The sequence below is a fragment of the Lycium ferocissimum genome, chromosome 7, assembly GCF_029784015.1.
Source record: "Lycium ferocissimum isolate CSIRO_LF1 chromosome 7, AGI_CSIRO_Lferr_CH_V1, whole genome shotgun sequence".
In the NCBI taxonomy this organism is placed as follows: domain Eukaryota; kingdom Viridiplantae; phylum Streptophyta; class Magnoliopsida; order Solanales; family Solanaceae; genus Lycium; species Lycium ferocissimum.
In genome coordinates, this window is record NC_081348.1 from 17,937,871 (window position 1) to 17,959,461 (window position 21,591).

General features: G+C 35.7%; 2 protein-coding genes and 1 pseudogene across 2 annotated transcripts; 1 reads left to right on the forward strand and 2 right to left on the reverse strand.

Moving 5' to 3' along the window:
* Window positions 1-4,102: 4,102 nt before the first annotated feature.
* LOC132063594 (zeta-carotene desaturase, chloroplastic/chromoplastic) lies at window positions 4,103-11,876 on the forward strand. Its single transcript, XM_059456213.1, has 14 exons — window positions 4,103-4,577; window positions 5,738-5,862; window positions 5,999-6,133; window positions 6,410-6,482; window positions 6,662-6,735; window positions 7,548-7,652; window positions 7,767-8,011; window positions 8,169-8,256; window positions 8,407-8,449; window positions 8,549-8,705; window positions 8,816-8,944; window positions 9,081-9,153; window positions 10,731-10,895; window positions 11,443-11,876. The coding sequence occupies exons 1-14, from the start codon at window positions 4,391-4,393 to the stop codon at window positions 11,608-11,610; spliced, it is 1,767 nt and encodes a 588-aa protein (XP_059312196.1). The 5' UTR covers window positions 4,103-4,390; the 3' UTR covers window positions 11,611-11,876.
* A 2,128-nt stretch (window positions 11,877-14,004) lies between these two features.
* On the reverse strand, window positions 14,005-15,187 carry LOC132063595 (DNA damage-repair/toleration protein DRT102). The gene has a single exon (XM_059456214.1). It carries the CDS (start codon window positions 15,132-15,134, stop codon window positions 14,205-14,207), a length of 930 nt encoding a protein of 309 aa, XP_059312197.1. The 5' UTR covers window positions 15,135-15,187; the 3' UTR covers window positions 14,005-14,204.
* Window positions 15,188-16,450: 1,263 nt separating this feature from the next.
* On the reverse strand, window positions 16,451-20,284 carry LOC132061988 (probable calcium-binding protein CML29; annotated as a pseudogene).
* Window positions 20,285-21,591: the final 1,307 nt, after the last annotated feature.

The following is a 21,591-nucleotide window of genomic DNA, read 5'->3' on the forward strand; positions in this document are numbered from 1 at the left end:
AAGATACTTAAATTGGGGCGGAGGGTGTATTGTACTAAATACATAGACAAATATTGATTTTTCATCTAAACACTTATACTAGGTGTGGTCGGACTTATTAACCACTAGGGGTGTCAATGGGACGGTTCGGCCAGTTATTTTTAAAAAATTATACCATCCCAATTTTTCGGTTATTTTATTTTGTATAACCAAAATTAGACTTTTCAAAACCGTCCCGTTATTTCGGTTTTTCTTTGATATCGGTGATCTCTGCTAATTTTAAGTTATTTTAATTTTAAAGTGTTACCTAAGAGTACACCATTATTAAAACGTAACGACGCAGACTTCCACAAACCTATTTGTAGCACACCATCAAATAAAACTTCTATTTATTTCTTCTGAAATATTTAATGTAAAAGATATTAAATAACTACACAAAGTAATTAAATTGAAATGTGTTATGTCAAGTAGCAAGACAACAATGATAGCATCATCACAATGTGAATCCCTCACTGATTGACCAGTGAGAAGAGTAACTTGCCAAAGACAACAATGTTGATCAATTGAGCCAAAAACAAACATCAGCTGGTAGGCCACAGAAACCACAAGTTGAATTTGACACGTATATGTCCAGTGGCCAAAATTCTTTTTTATATTTGAAACATAACTTATAAAATATATTTTATATATTCAATTTAACATATTTGTAATAAATAAAATATATTTCATACATGTAAAGCTATTCGGTTCGGTTCGGTTCGGTTCGGGATTTTTTCATTTTTTTTAATAAATTAAAAAGACCACCCTAATTGTTCGGGACGGTTTTAAGCTTAAATAAAAAACCACAGTTTTATTGAAAAAACACTATAAATCGGTTCGGTCGGTTCAGTCGGTTTTTCATATTTTTTTGACACCCCTATTAACCACCTTATCTATCTATATTATTTTAAAAGCATGAATACAAATGTTGGTAGACCGAAATATCCTTCAAATATTGAACGACTTTTATACCCTTTAAAGATATATTGAGTCTTAATAAAACAATTCTATAATGGATAAAATTGTAAATTTAATAACCTCTCCTAATATGAATTCGCATAAACTTCTAATCTTAATCAAATACCGCCTATAGGATCCTTCAAATTTTACTTCCAACGTTATATAATCCTATTTGTTTATGGACATCAAAGACGATAGTAGACTGAAAAATTGATTTCCCATCCTTTTTCAATTTGAACCGTACATTTTAATTTGATATGAGCCTATTGTGTGAACTGATTTAGAAAACGAAGGAGCCAAACAATTTTATTATTTTCTACAAATTTTCAAAGCTGAAAATTTAAGGACTAATTACACTATTAAACACCAATGTAACATGACTCATTTCCGTATCCCCTGTATTTTAAAATTAAAAACTTATACCTCCTATATTATGGAATTCCTATTACACCCCCTATGATGTATATATTCAAAACTGGGTACTACTACTACTACTTTGATTGAGTAAAACGAATAATAATGTTGGTTGATCTTTATACTCTTTATTAATTAAATTATCTCTATAACGTTAATGAACAAAAAAGTAAAAATATTTCATTTATAGAGCCCAAGTTAAAATATAGAGATAGGGTCCAAGACTAAAATGTTGAGAATGATTAGCAAATAAATATGCTAGAACGTAACAGGTAGGATAGTAGTCCTATACCCATGTGACTTCTATTAAAGACAACATAGTGTATTAAATAAGTCAATGAAGAATCGACGTTAGGAGTCTTTTCTTTCCTTTTTTTTTTTTTTTTTGGTCATAATTAAGAACTTTGATATATCTCATGTCCTTGATATTCACCGGGTTAAAAGATAATGTAAGATTAGAAATATTTGTATTTAGTTTTTTATGGCAAATATTACCGAAATGTTTAACCTAAAATCTAGATTAAAGGTTAACAATTGAATTTATATAATAAGATCACAGATAAGTGAATTATCTAATTTTAATTAATCTCTAGACAGTGGTTGCCACGTGTTGGCTTTATGGTTACTTAATCTTTATTATTGAATTATTTTAGTTGTAACATGTTTTCTATACGAGTAAAAGGAAGAAAAAGGTAAATACCGGCAACATCAATTTCAAAGAAGTATTAAGTAGATACAATCCTATACTATAGTAATATTTTTGTAACTCATTAAATAAATATATATATAATTACAAATAATATTATCTAATATCTTTTAATACGGTTGAGATTGACTTGAAATAACGTGCAACTGCACGTTCATAATTATTTTAAAAGCATGAATATAAATGTTGGTAGACCAAAATAGCCTTTAAATATTAAACGACTTTTATACCCTTTTAGTCTAATTCTACTATATTTCTATTGACTATTTTGGTAAATATAAAAAGTGTCACAACTAAAACTAGAGTTTAAAGCAAATACTACTTCTAATTTTCGATTTCAAATCAAATTAGTTAAAGAGTTGCTATTACATTTAAATTAGAAAGTATCAAGCGGATGTCCTTATTTTCCTTGGAGTAAGTGTGTGATTGAAAGTTATTTGTGGAGGTTAGAATTTGAAGTCTAACAAATAAAATGATTAGGTAATTATTAGACCATAATTTGATAGGGTTAGGTATTTTTAGATTACTTTATATGTGTGGTCTTAAAAGATAGAATAAGAGTCGTTAAACTAAAGTAACGTAAAAATATCAAGACAATGAGTAACATAAACGTTGAATAAAATTATAATCTTAAATATTTTATCCAATATTTGGGACTTTGAATTCAATTAATAATAAAATATCATTAAATTAATTACTCCTTTTGGAGAAATTGAGGTACGTTTAAGGAACTAATTATTTAAGTTTCTATTTTTAATAGGTTAAAAGAGACGGAAGGGAGTTCTTAAATATTTGGAAATCAACGAGAAAAAAAATTGCAGTTGAAGGTTTATATTTTAGGTGCGCAATTCGTAAAACATATATAGAGACTATTAGCAGATTAAATTTTTGTTTGTTTAGTTATTTTACAAATTTGATAATCTGCATTGTGTAGGATATGGTATGAATTTCTTTTCCCTATATCAATTTTTTGTGGTTTATTAATTATGTTAACTTATTTTTCATGAGGTGCTAATTCTTGAATTGATATTTATATTTATTTATGGATTGGTTGGATGTATTTTTTTTTTTTTTTATGTATTACTTGAGTTTTTAATAGAAAATATTATTATACCTTATTTTAGTGATCACTTTATTTTTAAGTTATTAACTAAATATTTTTAAAATTGATTGATATTCTTGTAATGTAATTTTGTTTAGTAATGATTTTCAACACCTTTGTATTTGTAAATGACAATAAACAAATATATGATCACTTATTCTATAATATTGTATTATCTTAGTCGTGATGTAGTTTTCTATATGGGGAAAAAGAAGAAAAAAATAAATACTGAGAACATCAATTTCAACGAAGTATAACGTAGGTACAATCCTAAATCATATACTATAGTAACATTTTTACAACTCACAAAATAAATTTATATTATTACAAATAATGTTATCTAATAATTTTTTAGTATGATTGAGATTGACTGCGAATAACGCGCAACTGCACGTTTGAGAAGTATTAAGTGGCTACAACCAAATAATATTTTTGTACCTCATGAAATAAATAGTACGTATGTAATTTCAAACAATAATACCTAACATCTGTTATGATTGACATGGATTCGCACGTTCATAGAGACTAGCATTGGAAAAAATGTGGATTGAACCCTTTATGTTATGGAAAATATATTTACTGGATATCATATGTGCTTACTGAACTTATTTTAATTTATTGAAATACTATGTGTTTTTGGTATATGAAACGGTGAGATTTTACATGAAATAGTGGCAGTGACGAGGGAAGTGCATTTTATATTTAATTAACCAACCTTATCTTTGTAACCAACCAGTGCCAAACTAATGGTCGGCTTTCAGTTTTAAACTGAGACATCTTAAAATGGAGTAACTAGTTATATTTTTTTCTGTTTAAACGCACTAAATATATCATTTAGTAAGTGGTGGTGGCGGCAACACACCACCATTTGCCTTCTCTCTTTAGGCTCATCCATTAACCAACCTCATATCACTACAAAACAAACCCAAAAAAAATAACCCAATTTTCATTCGGCACCTAAATATAGCACCAATTAGCCTCTACAACCTGCCAAATTTCCCACTTATAGCATCTCCTAATCTTTAGATACCATTTTTCTTCTTGTTTTGTCTTTCTTTCTATCCTTCACTTGATGCTTTCTTGTTTAACCCCATTTCTTCCATTTTCTTGATATTTAACAACAAAAAGATTTCATTTTTCCCTACCCAAATAAGTTTTACTGTGTTTTTTCTTGGGTAAAGCTCAATTCCATGGCTACTTCTTCAGCTTATTTTTGTTGTCCTGCAACTTCTACTACTGGAAAGAAACATGTTTTCCCAAATGGGTCAGCTGGATTCTTGGTTTTTGGTGGTCCTCGATTGTCAAACCGGTTAGTGACTCGAAAATCAGTTATTCGTGCTGATTTGGACTCCATGGTCTCTGATATGGGTACTAATGGTAAAGTTTGTTCACTGCACTATTTGATTTTTCATTCTGTGTTTAGCTTTTGTTCCTGCTTGTGTGTTGTATGGATTCTTGGAGTTTAGTTTGAGATGTTGAAGTGAATTGTGAAAGGGTGTTAAGCAATTGTGTTTTTCTATGTGCATATCTTTGAGTTTTGTTAACTAATTTTGGTGGAAGATAAGATTTCAAAGGGTGCCAACCCACAAACTTTGAGGTTAGTATTTATTTGTATTTAATGAATGTTTTGGATGTCAGCCATTTGTTTCTTTTTGAAATTTGTTCTTTTTGTGTATGTCTTGATTGCGCGTTTGCGTTTTTTCTTTGAGTCTTGCTGTTAAACTTGGATCATTTGACTTAAAGTGGTGGTATTTAATCTGTGTTGTAAAATTCAGAAGTTTTAGTGGAAGATAGAATGTTTAAGGATGTCCGCAGACTTCTAGGTTGATGTTTCTTTGTACTTTCCTGTATTCTTTTGTATCATAGATTTCTTCATCTAAAACGAATAATGACTAGCAAACTAGGGCTGCTTGCATTTCATGTCAAGTTTTGCTTTGCAAAGAATACTGCTAATGCATCACATCTAAACCATTAATCCAATAAAAGAGTGAGCAGCCATAGGTCAGACGAATGGATTCTTAATAATCTTCTTGCTCCAAATAGTGTCGGATTGGATTAAGTTGTGAAGACCGTGTGTGTTTGCGGTTGGGGAAGGGGGAGAGGGTGGAACTGGAATGATTGAATATGAAAGGATGCGAAAACAAGTACACCAAAGCGAGCGAATTTACTCTGAAACAAAACTGTTAACCAAAGCAGGATGTTGGAGAATATCCTGATATTTTAAAGAAAACTATTCTAGACATCACCAAAAGAAAAACTGGATATGTCTAGAATATCAGGATGTTTTTCTTTTTGGTTCTTTTAGCTATTATTGGAACAAAAGCAAAGGCAATGTTGGAGAATGAAAGAACTTCAAAATCATTTCAATCTTCTCTCTTTAGACACCTGAAGTATATACTTCTTGCGTAACTTAAACAAGACGTTGTACCAAAAAATTGAAAAAGAAATATCTAAATAAGGTACAATAAGTTCTGGTATAGTGTCTTGCAATAAGGAAGGATAATTACTCTGCTGAAATAAAAATTTTCAACTTGCAGCTCCAAAAGGGCTATTTCCACCTGAACCTGAACATTATCGAGGCCCAAAGCTGAAAGTAGCTATTATTGGAGCTGGGCTTGCAGGCATGTCGACTGCTGTGGAGCTCTTGGATCAAGGACATGAGGTTCAGAAGCCTAACATACCCTTTCACTCTGAAAGAAAACTGCTAACCAAAAAGCAAAAAGAAAAAAATTGTCTTTATCTTTGTGTTTTTCCCTGTGACCTGGAATACAACATTTCTTCTACTCTCGTTTTTTCAGGTGGATATATATGAATCGAGGACCTTTATTGGTGGGAAAGTGGGTTCTTTTGTTGATAGACGTGGGAACCACATTGAAATGGGACTGCACGTGTTCTTTGGTTGCTATAATAATCTGTTCCGTCTGTTGAAAAAGGTTATCAGAGCTCACCATTCATAGTTCTATTGTATTTCTACTTAGTGGTTGAGCATGCAATAGAACTGCGTTACTGCTCACTCATAGTTAAGGAGCATTTCCAAAATTTAGAGTAAGGTTTGTACTGAGTACTTATGCCAGTACTAATGCCTAAGATTAAACTTCATTTGCTAGTTGGACATGGATATTGAAGTGCCAAGGAGTCTTGATAGTTTTTCCTTTCTGTTCATGTTTATCAATTAAGTAATTCTATTTCTTTTTTCCTGGTTGATGTAGGTGGGTGCTGAAAAAAACCTGCTAGTGAAGGACCACACTCACACATTTGTAAATAAAGGGGGTGAAATAGGGGGTATGATTTTATTTATGCGATACAAAATCTTTGATTTTATTTATGCGATAATAAATCTTTCACCTAGGGAAACTTTAAAATGCTTTCACAAATGACTCCTCGAGGAACGTGTCTTCCAATATATTAAAGTTAACATGGTCTGTTACTATTTATAATTTGCGGTCTATACCTCAATGCAGAGCTTGATTTCCGCTTTCCAGTTGGAGCACCCTTACATGGAATTAATGCTTTTTTGACTACTAATCAGCTAAAGGTAAGATGCTACTGCCCCCTTCGTAATTGATTTTTCAATTCGTGCTATCTCTTATACCAAGGATCATGCCTTTGGCATTTGACTCTTGTATGCTGCTCATACTTATGTGTGGAATCTATTAGTATATTGTATCTTGCTTAGGAAGTTTAGCATACATCTAGTAATGCTCTTCTGCTTCCTCTAACTTAAGGAGAGGTTAGTGAATTTCCCTTCAGAAATATTTCAGTTATCTTTTAACTCTATAGTGGGAGGTGAAAATAAATAATTGTGCGGCAGCTTCATATGGTATGCGATGATAGTTACTTGTGAAAAAGTATTCTTTTTCCCCCTTTGTTCTAAAGTGCTTGCAAGTATTGTTACTTTATATATGTACTTTGAGCATGTAAAACTTTAAAGACACAGTGGCCTAATCCAATCACGGAAGAGAATAATTGTTAGTGGGGAAGGGTATAAGACAGGGACAGAATGCTTTGAGGGCACAATTGACAGGCAAAACTAAAGGCAAACCTGAGAGGAACAACTTTTTTTCTCTTTCTTTCATAATTAAATAGAGATATCACATACACGGGCTTTAATAATTACTGCACCTTGCGATTCATCAGCTCCTTGTTACACAGTTAACATACGTAGAGTGTATGGAATCATAGTGATCTTCGGACTGGTTGTCTGCCATTATTAATTAGTGGTTTGCTTTGAAAAGAGAAGAGAGAAGAGAATCGCTTTGTTATTTCTGTGTGGCTGTTGTGGGAAACCCTGATTAATGTTCATATTGTATGTGATTGTCGGTAACGTGTTCCTCCCTTTAAATGCAGACTTATGATAAAGCTAGAAATGCTGTAGCTCTTGCCCTTAGTCCAGTGGTGCGGGCTTTAGTTGATCCAGATGGCGCGTTGCAGCAGATACGTGATCTAGATAGTGTAAGGGTTATTTCCTTTTTTCGTCCTTGTTAACTAGTCAGATAGTCTGTTCCTCTGCAAGGAAGTGTCCTCTCCCCGCTACTTGTTTCTTATATTATGTAATATCTGTTTCAGGTAAGCTTTTCTGAGTGGTTTATGTCTAAAGGTGGGACGCGTGCTAGCATCCAGAGGATGTGGGACCCTGTTGCATATGCTCTTGGATTCATTGACTGTGACAATATCAGTGCTCGGTGTATGCTCACTATATTTGCATTATTTGCAACTAAAACGGAGGCTTCCCTATTACGCATGCTAAAAGGTTCTCCTGATGTTTATTTGAGTGGTCCAATTAAGAAGTACATCATAGACAAGGGGGGCAGGTAAGACCAAATATGGAAACAGCTGCTCACTGTGAATTAGCAGTTTCAAACCTTGAATTGTCTCTTTTTATGAACCAGCAGATTTAGGCTTAAATTTTCTCTTGAATGAATGAACTAGCTATGCTCAACTTGTTTTGAATCTATTCTCTGTTCACAGATTCCATCTGAGGTGGGGTTGCAGAGAGGTGCTTTATGAGACATCCTCTGATGGAAGTATGTATGTTAGCGGGCTTGCCATGTCAAAGGTAAGATCTTTCTTTCATCGATTTTATCGCTTTTGAAAAGAATATCTTTCAATAGGTTCAACTGTTAGGCTCTTTTATGCACATATTAGTACTTCGTGCTGCTTTACAAGTGTTGGTGTGTTAATCAACTGCTATGGTGTCTATGTACAGGCCACTCAGAAGAAAACTATAAAAGCTGATGCCTATGTCGCTGGTTGGTAATCAACTATATGATTGGACGTGTATTTTCCTTCATTTCCCTCATTTTCAACTGCTTGTAACTGAAAGTGTTTTGGCTGATATCTAATTGCAGCATGTGATGTCCCTGGAATTAAAAGATTAGTACCTCAGAAGTGGAGGGAATTGGAATTCTTTGACAATATTTACAAATTGGTCGGAGTGCCTGTTGTTACAGTACAACTACGATACAATGGCTGGGTTACAGAGTTGCAGGACTTGGAGCGTTCGAGGTGATACATTTGTGGCTCAGAATCAACTATTTTTTCACATTATATAAATTCTTTATGATGAAAGAACTACTAAATCTGTGTGTTAGTTAACAATTCTCTCTATAATTCAGGCAATTGAAGCGCGCTACAGGTTTGGACAATCTCCTGTATACACCGGATGCAGATTTCTCTTGCTTTGCAGACCTTGCATTAGCATCTCCGGAAGATTATTATATTGAGGGACAAGGCTCATTGCTTCAGTAAGGAATCACATTTTTATCTTTAATTAAATATCAGATAACTGCTCAGCAATTCATTAGATATCCTGATCAGATTAAGATCTTGTGGTTATCTTGTTCTTCTCTGATCTATTCTCCTCTGTTTTGGTGCCTTCAGATGTGTCCTTACGCCTGGTGACCCTTACATGCCTCTACCAAATGATGAAATTATAAAAAGAGTGTCAAAGCAGGTAATTTGGCTTCTTATACGTGCCAATTTTCTTTTTCTGGAAAACCTTGGTAACCACATTTTCTTGTGTGTGTTAGTGGATGATACAAGGTAACAATTATGCCAGGAAAAACTATTTTATGTAGATGGACAAATCAAACTAGAACATATATATTTTTTAAATAACTGAGAAATCTGCAAGGGCCATTGGCCCACAATTTGAAACTCAGTGGATGATGGAATAACCCCTCTATCCTTCTCCACTTAAATACCAGGCTTTGATCTGCTGCGGGGTTTGAACCCGTGACGTCCGCTGTTCCACACATCACAAGTTGCGCCTTTACCACTAGACCAAAGCCCTAGGCGAGATGGATTTAATTGACTTAATATCATTTCATCTTAGAATTTCTCTGAAAAAAGAAAAGAAAATAAAATGTGACCTTGCTGTATGGAAATCCAGGTAAATGCAACTTAGAAACACATGTTATTGAGTCTTAATAGTTCTTCGTTGACATAATTGGTTCAGATGAACTAATCAACAACAGACGCGGTCACAAATCAAAACTAGAAATGGAAGCAGTCAGAGGATCTGAGTTGAGCTTGTGTTGCCAACATCTTGATGATGTAGTATGTGCTATTGCAGAGTCATATTCATCCTGGGCCTCTTGCACTTCAAAACAAAGTTTACTAAACAATGAATAGCAAATCTCATACACTTTTAAGTAGTATTGCCGGTGCTCATTTTGGGACAAAAAGTTCTTGATTATGGGTTTTAAAATCTGTGGCACTTATGTGCTCGACGGATTCCAAAATCCATGACACTGCCAATAAGTTGTAGCTTGATGCCACCTATGAGAGTCTACTACAAAATGCGCGAACTCGACTTCCAGTACCCCTCTCCACCTGCCACTCCCCCACAAAAATTCCATGACACTTGTGTCTTCAAGGAATTTCAACAATGTAAGAACACGGCGATGAGTTAGTTTATCAAAATTGGTTCTTTTGATATCATGCATGTGCAATATGTTTTGTGAGGAGAAGCATCGGGGAATAGAATTCCACATCCCCCAAAGTAAGAATTATATCTCGTAGAAAGTAGAAACATTACTAAAAGCTTCAGAACCCATCGGCTGCCTAAACTTCCTCCTTTGCCCTCCTAATTAGGTAGAGGGACGGGCTAATTATCCACCAAGTTTCGAACTGTGTGCCACTTGCCCTTGCGGATTAGTATGAACAATTGATTTTTTTTTTTTAATTTCATTTTTTTGGATTCCTCAAGAATTTGTCTATATTTCCGATTAAATCGTTTTGTTGCTAGATTTTCTATGGTTATCAGAAAAAGTGTAGCATTTGATTGATTGCATAGGAAAAAATAATTTTCACATAACTAATGTAGCATTTGGTTAGCGATTATATGAGAATTTATGTGTAATTTTATGTCGAATAGAACATTTAGTGAGAATGAGTGCATTAGCAGTATGAGGATAAAGCTATTTGACGATAAAAGTGATCTCAAAGTAATTGTTCTGCATCATAATACTTGCGTAACTACTATGTGAATCAAATGGCTCCTTAACGTATAAGATATTTTGGTATCAGGTTTTGTCTCTATTTCCTTCTTCCCAAGGTCTTGAGGTTACCTGGTCATCAGTAGTGAAAATTGGGCAATCCTTGTATCGTGAAGGACCTGGTAAAGACCCATTCAGACCTGATCAGAAGACGCCAGTGGAAAATTTCTTTCTTGCTGGCTCATATACAAAACAGGTATCTGCTATTATCCAATACTCTTAATACTTTGATTCATGTATTAAACATGTGATGCTGCTACTAGAGGAAAAGGGATATTATTGTGTTCATGTAAGGTGAATGAACCTCAAAAACTTGATTGGTCAAGTTGAATCTCTGTTTGGCCAACATTTACCAGAAAAAAGAAATTGTATGGCTGAAAATTGAATTATGTTTATAGATGTGCATATTCTTTACGAGTTATGCATTGATAGTATCCGAATCTGATTGAAATGGTCTCTGAGAAGTATTACAAGAAACTTCTTGGTCTTGATTGTTGTGAAAAAAGAGATCATATGTAACTAATACAGTTTAGAGGCTTTGAAACTTTAAACTATCGGATCAGCAATTGCAACGAATAGTGCAAATGTCATGTGAAATTTAACAATGAGCTGCAGCCAACTATGCAATAAAACCTGTGATAGTTCGTTGCACGGAGGATACAACATATTGATATTTTCGAGTAGGCCGGTTATCTTGTGGTTGTTTAACTTTCATATGATGTGAAAATGCTTGTTTTCTTCAGGACTACATCGATAGCATGGAAGGGGCAACTCTTTCAGGTAGGCAAGCTTCTGCATACATATGTAATGCCGGAGAGCAGCTGGTGGCGTTGCGGAAAAATATTGCATCAGCCGAGTCAAATGAGATCTCTAAAGGTGTGTCGCTATCTGATGAGTTGAGTCTGGTCTAATGACTGCAAATCATCCAATGAGCACCGAAGAACTACCCCCACTTTGTTAATCCAAGATGCAGATACAAATATAACTCAGGCATTGCACAAGGAAGAGTGTCTTGTAGTTTTTGAGTCCACGAGATGGAAATAAAAAAGGTCTAAATATGTTGTATCTAATATTAGTAAATCCTCATAGTGATGTATCTATTCTGCAACCTTTCAGGTTAGTGAAATGGATCCTATTGCTTCATCAATCAATGAGAAGAACTTTGTTACACCTGAAACTATGAGCCTTCTACTTTGTGAAAATTTTATTGTACTGATCGTCTCTAATCAAGACCTTTTAAATAATGACAATTGACAACAAAGAAATACGTTCAACTATACACCTGAAACTATGAGCCTTCTACTTTGTGAAAATTTTATTGTACTGATCGTCTCTAATCAAGACCTTTTAAATAATGACAATTGACAACAAAGAAATACGTTCAACTATACACCTGAAACTATGAGCCTTCTACTTTGTGAAAATTTTATTGTACTGATCGTCTCTAATCAAGACCTTTTAAATAATGACAATTGACAACAAAGAAATACGTTCAACTATGTCTCAAACTTAAGCTAGATCAAGATCAACTGTCTCAATCTCGAGCAATAGTGGAGTTTGATTTCAATGAGTCTGTTTGTGTAAGCATCCTCTCTATTTGGATAATTGCATTTTAAGACAAATCAACTATTCACTAGAACTTGCAAGCACATGCGTCGCTCACTACTCAACGCTGGCAAATGATCAACTAATGCGTATGTCTTTTACTTTTTCATTCTTCTTTTATTGAGCTATAAAAGGCTTACGACAAAGTTCCAAGGGAGATCCTATGGAGATGCTTGGAAGCTAAAGGTGTACCTGTGGCGTACATTAGGGTGATCAAGGACATGTATGGGAGCCAAGACCCGGGTAAGGACGGTAGGAGGAGACTCGAGCACTTCCGGTTGTGATGGGGTTGCATCAAGGATCAACTCTTAGTCCGTTTTTATTTACCTTGGCGATGGATGAATTGACGCGGCATATTCAAGGTGAGGTGTCATGGTGTATGCTTTTCGCGGATGACATAGTCTTGATCGACGAGACTCGTAGCGGAGTCAACGCTAAGCTGGAGGGTTGGCGTCAAACTTTGGAGTCTAAAGGATTCAAGCTAAGTAGGACCAAGGCAGAGTGCAAGTTCAGTGAAGCACCTCAAGAGGCTGGTGTGGAAGTGAGACTTGGTACCCAGGTCATTCAGAAGACAAATAGTTTCAAGTATCTTGGATCAATATGCAAGGCGATGGAAAGATTGACGATGATGTCACACATCGTATTAGGGCGGGGGTGAATGAAATGGAGGCTCGATTCCAGAGTGCTATGTGATAAGAAGGTGCCACCACAACTTAAGGGCAAGTTCTACAAAGTGGTGGTTAGACGGAAAGCTATGTTGTATGGGGCGGAGTGTTGGCCGATTAAGATCTCTCACGTTCGAAAAGATGAAAGTTGCGAGATGAGAATGTTGAGATGGATGTGTGGGCACACACGGGAGTGACGAGTTAGGAATAAGGCTATGCGGGACAAGGTGGGAGTGGCCTCGGTGGAAGACAAGATGCGGAAAACGAGACGAGATGGTTTGGACGTGAAGAGAGAGAGACACGAGATGCCCCGGTGCGGAGGTGTGAGAGGTTGTATGTGGATGGTTTCGGGAGAGGTAGGGATAGGCGAAGAAGTATTGGGGAGGGTGATTAGACGGGATATAGCGCGATTCCTGACTACGAGGACATGACCTTAGATAGGAGGGTATGGAGGACTCGAATTAGGGTAGAAGCCTAGTAGATAGTAACGTTTATCCTTTCATATTAGTAGTCACATTATCGCGATATAAGTTCTTGTGCTTTGATTTCTCGCTACTTATTTGTTATCCTGTACTTTGATTATCTTATTTTATCTATGATAGCTTTCTTCTCAGCTTTACAAATCGCTTCATCATGGCTTAGTCGCTTTAGTTATTTGCGTTTCCATATCGTTTGAATCTCTTGCCTTATCTTTACTCTTTTTATGCTTTCTATGAGCCGGGATCTTTTTCGGAAGCAATGTCTACCTTGGTAGGGGTCAGGTCTGCGTACACTCTACCCTCCCCAGACCTCACGTTGTGGGATTTCACTGGGTTGTTGTTGTTGTTTTATTGAGCTATACTTTTTATGTCAATTTAAGAAAATCTGCTATAAAGTTTAGTTAGCTCACATCTCAAGGGGACAAAATTACATTTGTAAGATAACCTTTTCAGAAAATCTACCTGCAACTGACATTGTAGTAATTCAATCAGCAAGGAACAAGACAATTATATGAAATGCTAAGATGACACGAACTAGAAGAACTAAAACAAGAGGTTATGAAACTCAGAAGCATAATTTATACATAAGCAGTGGTCTCCCACTACCACAGACATGTTCATTTAAAGATCACATAGCAACAGCAAAGGATACAAATAAACATAAACTGTCAAAGACCACAACTAGCTTTGTTTTAACCAAGGAAATCAACCCAAATACATAGTAAAGCATAGCAACAAAGGCCTCACTTGGATCAATCAATTCTGCATTTCCTTATCAATTGCAGCATTGGCAGCAGCATGATCTTCATCCAGTAACAAATCCCACTGCCCCTCCCACTTGATAAAAAACTCAGTATCCTCAAAATACTTCACCCTATGCACATCCCCAGCTGGAGTAAACAAATAATCCCCAACTCCCAAATCATATTTCTCCCCTTTACTCAAATTCCACACCCTCTTACTCCCTTTCAACACCACAAGATCATGCCCAAATGTATGATGATGCGCCGGTTCAACACTCCCTGCGGTAAACCTCACAAACGCTGCAGTAGGACTCTCCCTCACTATACTAATCGAACCACCAGGCATTATATCCACATCCTTAAACTCTCTCCCCTTAACCAATGAACAAAGATTACAAACCCCAGATTCCCCTTTCTCCCCATTTTCCAAAGCACCAATCCTTTTCATTTCAAGAACCGAATTGTCCAAGAATTGATCAATCTCATCAGGCCATGGGTTAGAACCCGAAGCAGGACAAGGAGACTTAAAGGGTGTCTCTAAAAAAGCCTTAAGAACATCAGAAGCCACTTCCGGCGTCATATTCATCCCTGAAACGGCAAGAACATTGCAATTATTAATCGAACGAGCGTTACGAGCTTCATCAGGGTTGAGACACGTGGCAGCATATACACCAGGGAACTTGTTAGCGAATATGGCAACTCCGACACCTGTACCACAAGCGACGAGTCCTCGTGTTTCGACAGCGGGGTTGGGGTTATTGGCCGCTTGGCTGACGTGGCGACCGATTTGTTCGCCGATGGAATAGTATTTGTCGGTGCCGAGGTCGACGACTTCGATGTTGAGAGAACGGAGTTGGGATACTAAGCTGTCTTTGAGGTTGCAGCCGTTAGAATCGGCACCGGTGATGATTTTTATGGGGAGTTTGGTGGATTGTTGAGCCATGATGATTTTTTGGGAGAAAGATGATGATTGACCCACTATGTACTTGCTGATGAGGCACCATGTTAACTATATCTACACACACTGAGAGTGGCTTATTTGGCATGTGAAGATCACATGATGGAAAATTTGATCCATTTCTTTTTTTTTTTTTGGGTCGTGAAATTTTACTCGTTCTGTTACTTCAAAACAAACGGTGTCTTACTGGTACGACATTACACTATCTATTTATACGTAGTGGCATTGAAGCGATATTCGTTGGGTCAGGATACAAAACATGGCTACTATTAATGGGTGGTACCATATTACAAAAAGTTGGAAATAGAAATACTATTAGTAGTATTGTTAACTAAAGCCATCTCTTGCGCTTCATGGTGGCCTGTAGTTATAGTGGTTAGATGACGATACGGAGGACCATCGCGATCTCTGATTAACAAAGACTAGTGATGGCTCCCATGTTGACATTACATTATTCAGGTAGTTTTTTCTCCATAACATGATTTGTTTAGTAATTAATAGTTGGCATTTTGTTATACCGCAGCGGATTTTGTGGTTTAGGATTGGTGGTTAATAGATAATCAGTTCGAATATTTTCGCCATTCTGATATGCAGTAGTTGGTAGAGTATCAATCTTTTCTATTTAAACGTCTTTTCTTTATGTGTTGGTTTTCTTTAATTTTTCGTGCGACTACAAGAAGCTAATTCAATTGATAGAATAAGGACAATTAAGTTTAATTTAACTGACAGAAAGTGTATATTTTCAACCATTCTAGTGGGCAGTGGCAACAGTCTATTGACCATGCTACTGTATTTGTAAATGTGGAGAAATTGCCTCTCAGTAATTTTGCTTCTCATCTGTTGTTACTTCTTCATCTTCTCTTTTTGTTATCATTCACCATCTCAATCTAAACTTTTTCTCTGTAGTTAGATATTATTTTTTCTTTGCATAAAGATTCAACTTTACATGTAGAACTGTTGCACCCTTGATATTTATATTATGTAGTTCACAAACTTTTGAATAAAATTCTACTAATTTGAAGCCATCTTCCAGTACTAAACACATGTTATCTTTTAGTATTAGCAACAAATTACTACTCTAGTCAGGGACGGAGCTAGCCCTTCGAGCGTGAGTTCGGCCGAACCCAGTAGCTTTGGTCCGAACCATATATTTGTATTAATTTTTTTGTCAAATATGTACAAATTATTAATTTGTAACCCAGTAACTTTAAAATATTAGAATCCCGAACCCACAAACTTCAAATCCTGGCTCCGCCTCTGACTCTAGTATGATTTCTTGTGGATTAAGTACACCAATTACACTAACGATCAGAGAATACAGCCTTTTTTGGCAACAACTGTTTTCAATCCATATGAGAGTTATAGAAGATTCAACAGTTTTTGTCAAATCAAGGTATCATTTTGAAATAAATCCAATGTAAAGTATTTTGCTTCTGAGTTGCACTGAAATTACTTTTGTATTTTGGTCTCCCATCCCAGACGTCACGCACAACTGGAACTTAGTGCACTTTTAGTTCAGTTGCCCTTTACACAGCAATATGAAAGACCTGGTACGAATGAAGTTTAGATTATTGTCTATATATTACATGATAAAGAAAGCATAAATCTTCAAAATCCACAGCTCCATCACCATCCAAATCCATGCTGCAATAATATTCTGGCACTCATCCAGAGACAAATCAATTCCCATATGTAAAAGAGCCCCATAAAGTCCTTCATCAGTCACAAGCTTCTCCTCCCCTTGATATTCTAGTGATTCAAAAGCTCCTCTTAAGGGAACATGCAAGACCCTCCAGTTCCAAATCCTTTGTGTTCAAGTTCAAGAACCCCACAATGATAAGCATCCCATCTTTGTTACTATCACCTGTTACAAACTAGATTTTTATCAGCATAATTGGTAGGAAAATAATTATATACTCTCACTAAATTCAGAAAATGAAAGAAAGCACAATTTGTATGATCGAAGGCATCTCATATTTTGCAGTGAGAAGATCATTTTGTGGTGATTGGCTGCCAGATGTTTTTTCATAAGAACACATTTTTCATAATAGGGAGAAATTGACTTCTTTCCTTACAACCATCTTAATTTTTAGTTTCATATAACTTGCTTCAACTAATAGAGACATTGTTATCAATCTTTAATACTAAACAAGATTTGTTTTAAGACCTTCCATGTATAAAAGTTAAAACTCTTTATGAAATGGACATATTTCAGGCAGAGTAACATCCTATCAGAGCACATATAGATGTTGGTGCACACTTGAACTCTAAAAATCCCTAGATTTCCTCTTCAATTTGAAGAATCCTCACATGTATATGATGTTCTTAGCTCTAAAACAAAATCACTTGAAATACAAAAGATGGAACTTACTTCACAATATAACTATTTAACCAAAATCTGAATAATACTATACTATAATGGAAAACCAACATCACCTTTGTTGCATCATGGAATTCACATCGTGCTGGTTGGGATTGCACCCGAGCGACCTTATTATCCATCGAGATCTGCAGCTGTGATTAAGCCATTGTTGTCTGAGTTGAAAGCTCGGAATGCTTCCATTAGCCTAAGAACATGGTTTAGTATCTCCATTTCTGCAGATAGACACCTTAACAGTGCCATTTTTCTAAAAATTTCAAGCGATGTTGTTTTCTTCCCTTTTAAGGTTGTTCTGAAATTCTGGTCAGATTCTTGTTAAATAAACAGGGAAAGATATAATGAGTATTTCGAGAAATGCTGACTTTATTTGATTCTTTTTTGGAGATTTTTATTAGTTATCTCAGTGTGGTTCTTCGTAGTTTATCTTATTAGTGCATTATGGTACATTTGGATTATCTGTCTTACTTAGCTTTCAGAAAATCCTATCCAGCTAAGATTCTTCTCCAAAAAAAACGCTATCTTTAGGAACTATCTTATTTCATGCTTTACAAAATGTAAAAGTTCCAATTTTGTACCACTTTTATGTGTTTCAAAGGTTTATGTTAGATATTTGCTGGGGTAAAATTTGATCCCGAAATTATTTCCCAAATCAATCTAGCTTCCCTTAAGCTTTATGAAGAGTAATAGCCAAGATGTAGAAGTCTGCACTGACGAGTTGATAGTAAGAACTCAGAATACATCAAGCCTCAATTCCCTCTTTCCGATCTGTTAACGTCCTTGAGAATGAGGGTATCTTTCAAATCTTTATCTTCTATTGCTTCATTAACACTGCTGGTACTAACAGAGGTTATCACATCATTTGAGCACTTTCAACATTTCCATTATAATCTTGAAGTGTTTGACCATTTTTAGCAATTCTATTATAATCTTCAACTGTTTTACTAACATTTCTGATCATTTCATGGCTCTGCCATGCAATATACAAATTGCCTCATGAATAACACTCCACACTGAGAATTTCTGGATCCCTCACCGAAAGTGACAGGTCAAAACAAATTCATGATTAAGGGGAGATTAAAATAGTAGAAGAATGATTCTCAGTTTATATGTGTGACTGGAGAAGTAAAGGGTAATACTAATTATAACTAGCTAGCTTGACAAACTAATTAGAAACCAAATATTAGGTAAAAGTAAGAAAATAAAAAAATACATTCACATGGAACAGAGCTGAAAAGATCATCCCCAAACAAGAAAACTCATTCTTACGGTAATCAGATGAAAATTAAGTCAATAGTTGTGGTTATCACAGTTTAGCTATTACTCACTGCAGTCAGCTTCAAGTGATTGATTTTCAGCAGAGAAACATATCGACCCTGACAAAATGATGATTTGTCACAAGTTCTTTTTGATCTTACTGGTTTTCCGTCCCTCAAGTAGATCAGAAGTTGTTATTGAGAGGGTAAGAAGGAATGCAGCAGGTAAGAAGTTTAAACACAGCTAAGCAACATCAGATATTTTCATCATACTACCATCGCAAAATAGATGAAACATAAAACAGGAAAATACATATATATGTCCATTTGTGTGACTGCTCAACTTAGCATTTCCGTATGTAGAAAACTAAAGTAGAGAAGCAGGTAGAAGAAAAACATACCTGCACAAGCATTCTTCAGGCTAAATAGTATGCTACAAGATTAATAATTAATCAGAGAAAGAAGTGAGCAGGTTTGCTCACCTGAGAAAGGTTCTCCAGGACGGGAATATGCAATGAGAGAGGGAGAGAGAGTCTTCCTTTCACTATTAGCTTACAGGTTTTGTATGGTTCATATCTATGAAGGAACTGACTTCTAAAAGAACAATAAGCCTCCTCCTTTATCCGGGCTTGGGACCGGCTGTGTTACAGTAGAAATAAAACACAGGAGTTAAAAACTTTCTTTTCGTTATTGAGGTATGGATGAGCATGACCTGTCATCACTTCGCAATCATAGACAAGTCACTTTAGCATAGTCACGTCACCTTGAAGAGTTGAATCAATGATGGAAGAACATGTAACAAGCCTTCATATAATTGTATTTGCAAAGACGAATAAAATCAGTGATAGCTCCTTGAAATTTTTTCAGAATCTCAGATTTTCCATAGAAAGGCATTGGATCAAGCTAGATCAATTGAAATGTAGCCAACTCTGCTCGAGTATACTACCCGACACGAATTAGGCATCACGTGCCGCAGCTATGAGTGAAGAATGGGTATTTTGAAAAAGTCGTCCAAAGACCCCAGTCGTCGACCTTCAGTTAAGCAACCAAGTTCGTGGTTTAACGGTAGAAATATAGTCCTCAATTAATTGGAGGAACTAGTGAGAATCCGAGAGGCTCACTCACTAAGACCTGGGGATACGCAACCTAAGACAAGATGGCCAATGGGTGCAAAAGGCCTAGCATTCACAATCAGCATTTAAGTTCATACATATTTAGTGTTTAAGTTCATATGCTCTGTTGTGATGGACTTAGCATTCAATCAGATAAGATTTAGCATTTAAGTTCATATAGCATCCCATTGTCCCAGATAATATACATTGTGCGTTCACGGCTCTTTGGATTGTCTTTTCTATTGCTTTCTCTGTCCCTCACCAATTTATTGATCTATATTATCAACTCTATATCCAATCACAAGGCACCAACAACTTCGAATCTAAAACCAAAGCCTTCTTTAGACTGTAGCGGATAATAAAAGTAGGGCAGATTCTACCTCACCCATGACAGTAATTATAACAAGTGCAGCACCAAACCATCATGTATACTTGGGGTTCAGAAGGTGCAAAATGTGTGTGATAACCAACAGATCGTCAACATACACAAAAAATGGAGTTCTAAATCCACTACACAAGTACAGAATCAACTGAGATTAAAAAATTAAAACGTATGTATATATTGAATTGTGTGACCGAGACCTCATATCTAATGGATAAATTTAGCGTGCAGTTTTAAAAAAGGGTGGAGGATTGGGTGTAAGGAACCTAAAATTGCTCAATAAAAGGTTACTGATTAAATGGCTATGGAGATTTAATGAGATCGGAAATAAGCTTTGGAAAAATATCACTGCTGTTAGATATGGGAGGATTGGATATTGGAGGCCCTGCACAGTTACCATGCCCGCTAAAATGGTTTATGAAAACATATGTGCAAATTATGGCCAGAATATCAACATGTAAAACTGGTGATTGGGAATGGGAGAAAAATTACGTTTTGGACTGATATATGGCTGGCGGATGGTAAATTGATGGAGAAATTTCCCATTTTGTACAGTCTATCAATGAACAAACAATGCACTGTAGCTGAATATTATACTGAACATGGTTGGCAGTTTAATTTCAGGAGGAATTTTAATGATTGGGGGATAGCTGAATATTGAAATCCTAAATTCTAAACGCCCTCAGATCACAACTCAATATGCATCAAAGCTTAGAATATCAAGAGGTTTTAATCTTTCTAAACGCCTCAAAACACGATTCAACTGGTAGGTCCAGGACACTCCAATTTAACATTAATCAATACGAAATACTCCCATATAATTTCTCTTTCCAGCCTAATAATCTTCGGTCTAAACTGATCATCTTAATTATATCCCGAACAACCCAAATCCTTTTGTGACCTTGACTATATAGCCCCAAAAGCAAAATCAAACATGGGTTCATGACATCTAAAAAGCCTAAAACATCAAAAGTTGTTTAAATCCTAAATGTTAAACACCCTCATGTCACAGCTTAATATACATCAAACCTAGGAAATCGAGATGATTAAATCCTTCTAAGCCCTTAAGGGTAATTTGCACGATTGACCTTCATTGGGGTGGTCTTTAGTTTTTGGCCCTCAAATTGATGGTCTTTAATTTTTATTCTTCACCTAAAATACCCGAGATTCTGAATTCGAACTCTGCTTTAGTCATAAAAATAACAAAAAATCGCAAGGCAAGGCATTGCAAAAAGTTCTGTCTTATGCGGTTGACTGCCTTAAGGCATAACTAAAAGTCTGCCGAAGAGGGCAGAACTTTGCCTTCTGCTGAAGA

Excerpts from the sequence above, each read along its gene's own strand:
- LOC132063595 (XM_059456214.1), bottom strand. The coding sequence starts at position 15,134 with ATGGCTCAACAATCCACCAAACTCCCCATAAAAATCATCACCGGTGCC.
- LOC132063594 (XM_059456213.1), top strand. The coding sequence starts at position 4,391 with ATGGCTACTTCTTCAGCTTATTTTTGTTGTCCTGCAACTTCTACTACT. Across the intron at positions 4,578-5,737 it reads CTCTGATATGGGTACTAATG|CTCCAAAAGGGCTATTTCCA; the intron begins GTAAAGTTTGTT and ends TTCAACTTGCAG. Across the intron at positions 8,945-9,080 it reads GGACAAGGCTCATTGCTTCA|ATGTGTCCTTACGCCTGGTG; the intron begins GTAAGGAATCAC and ends TGGTGCCTTCAG.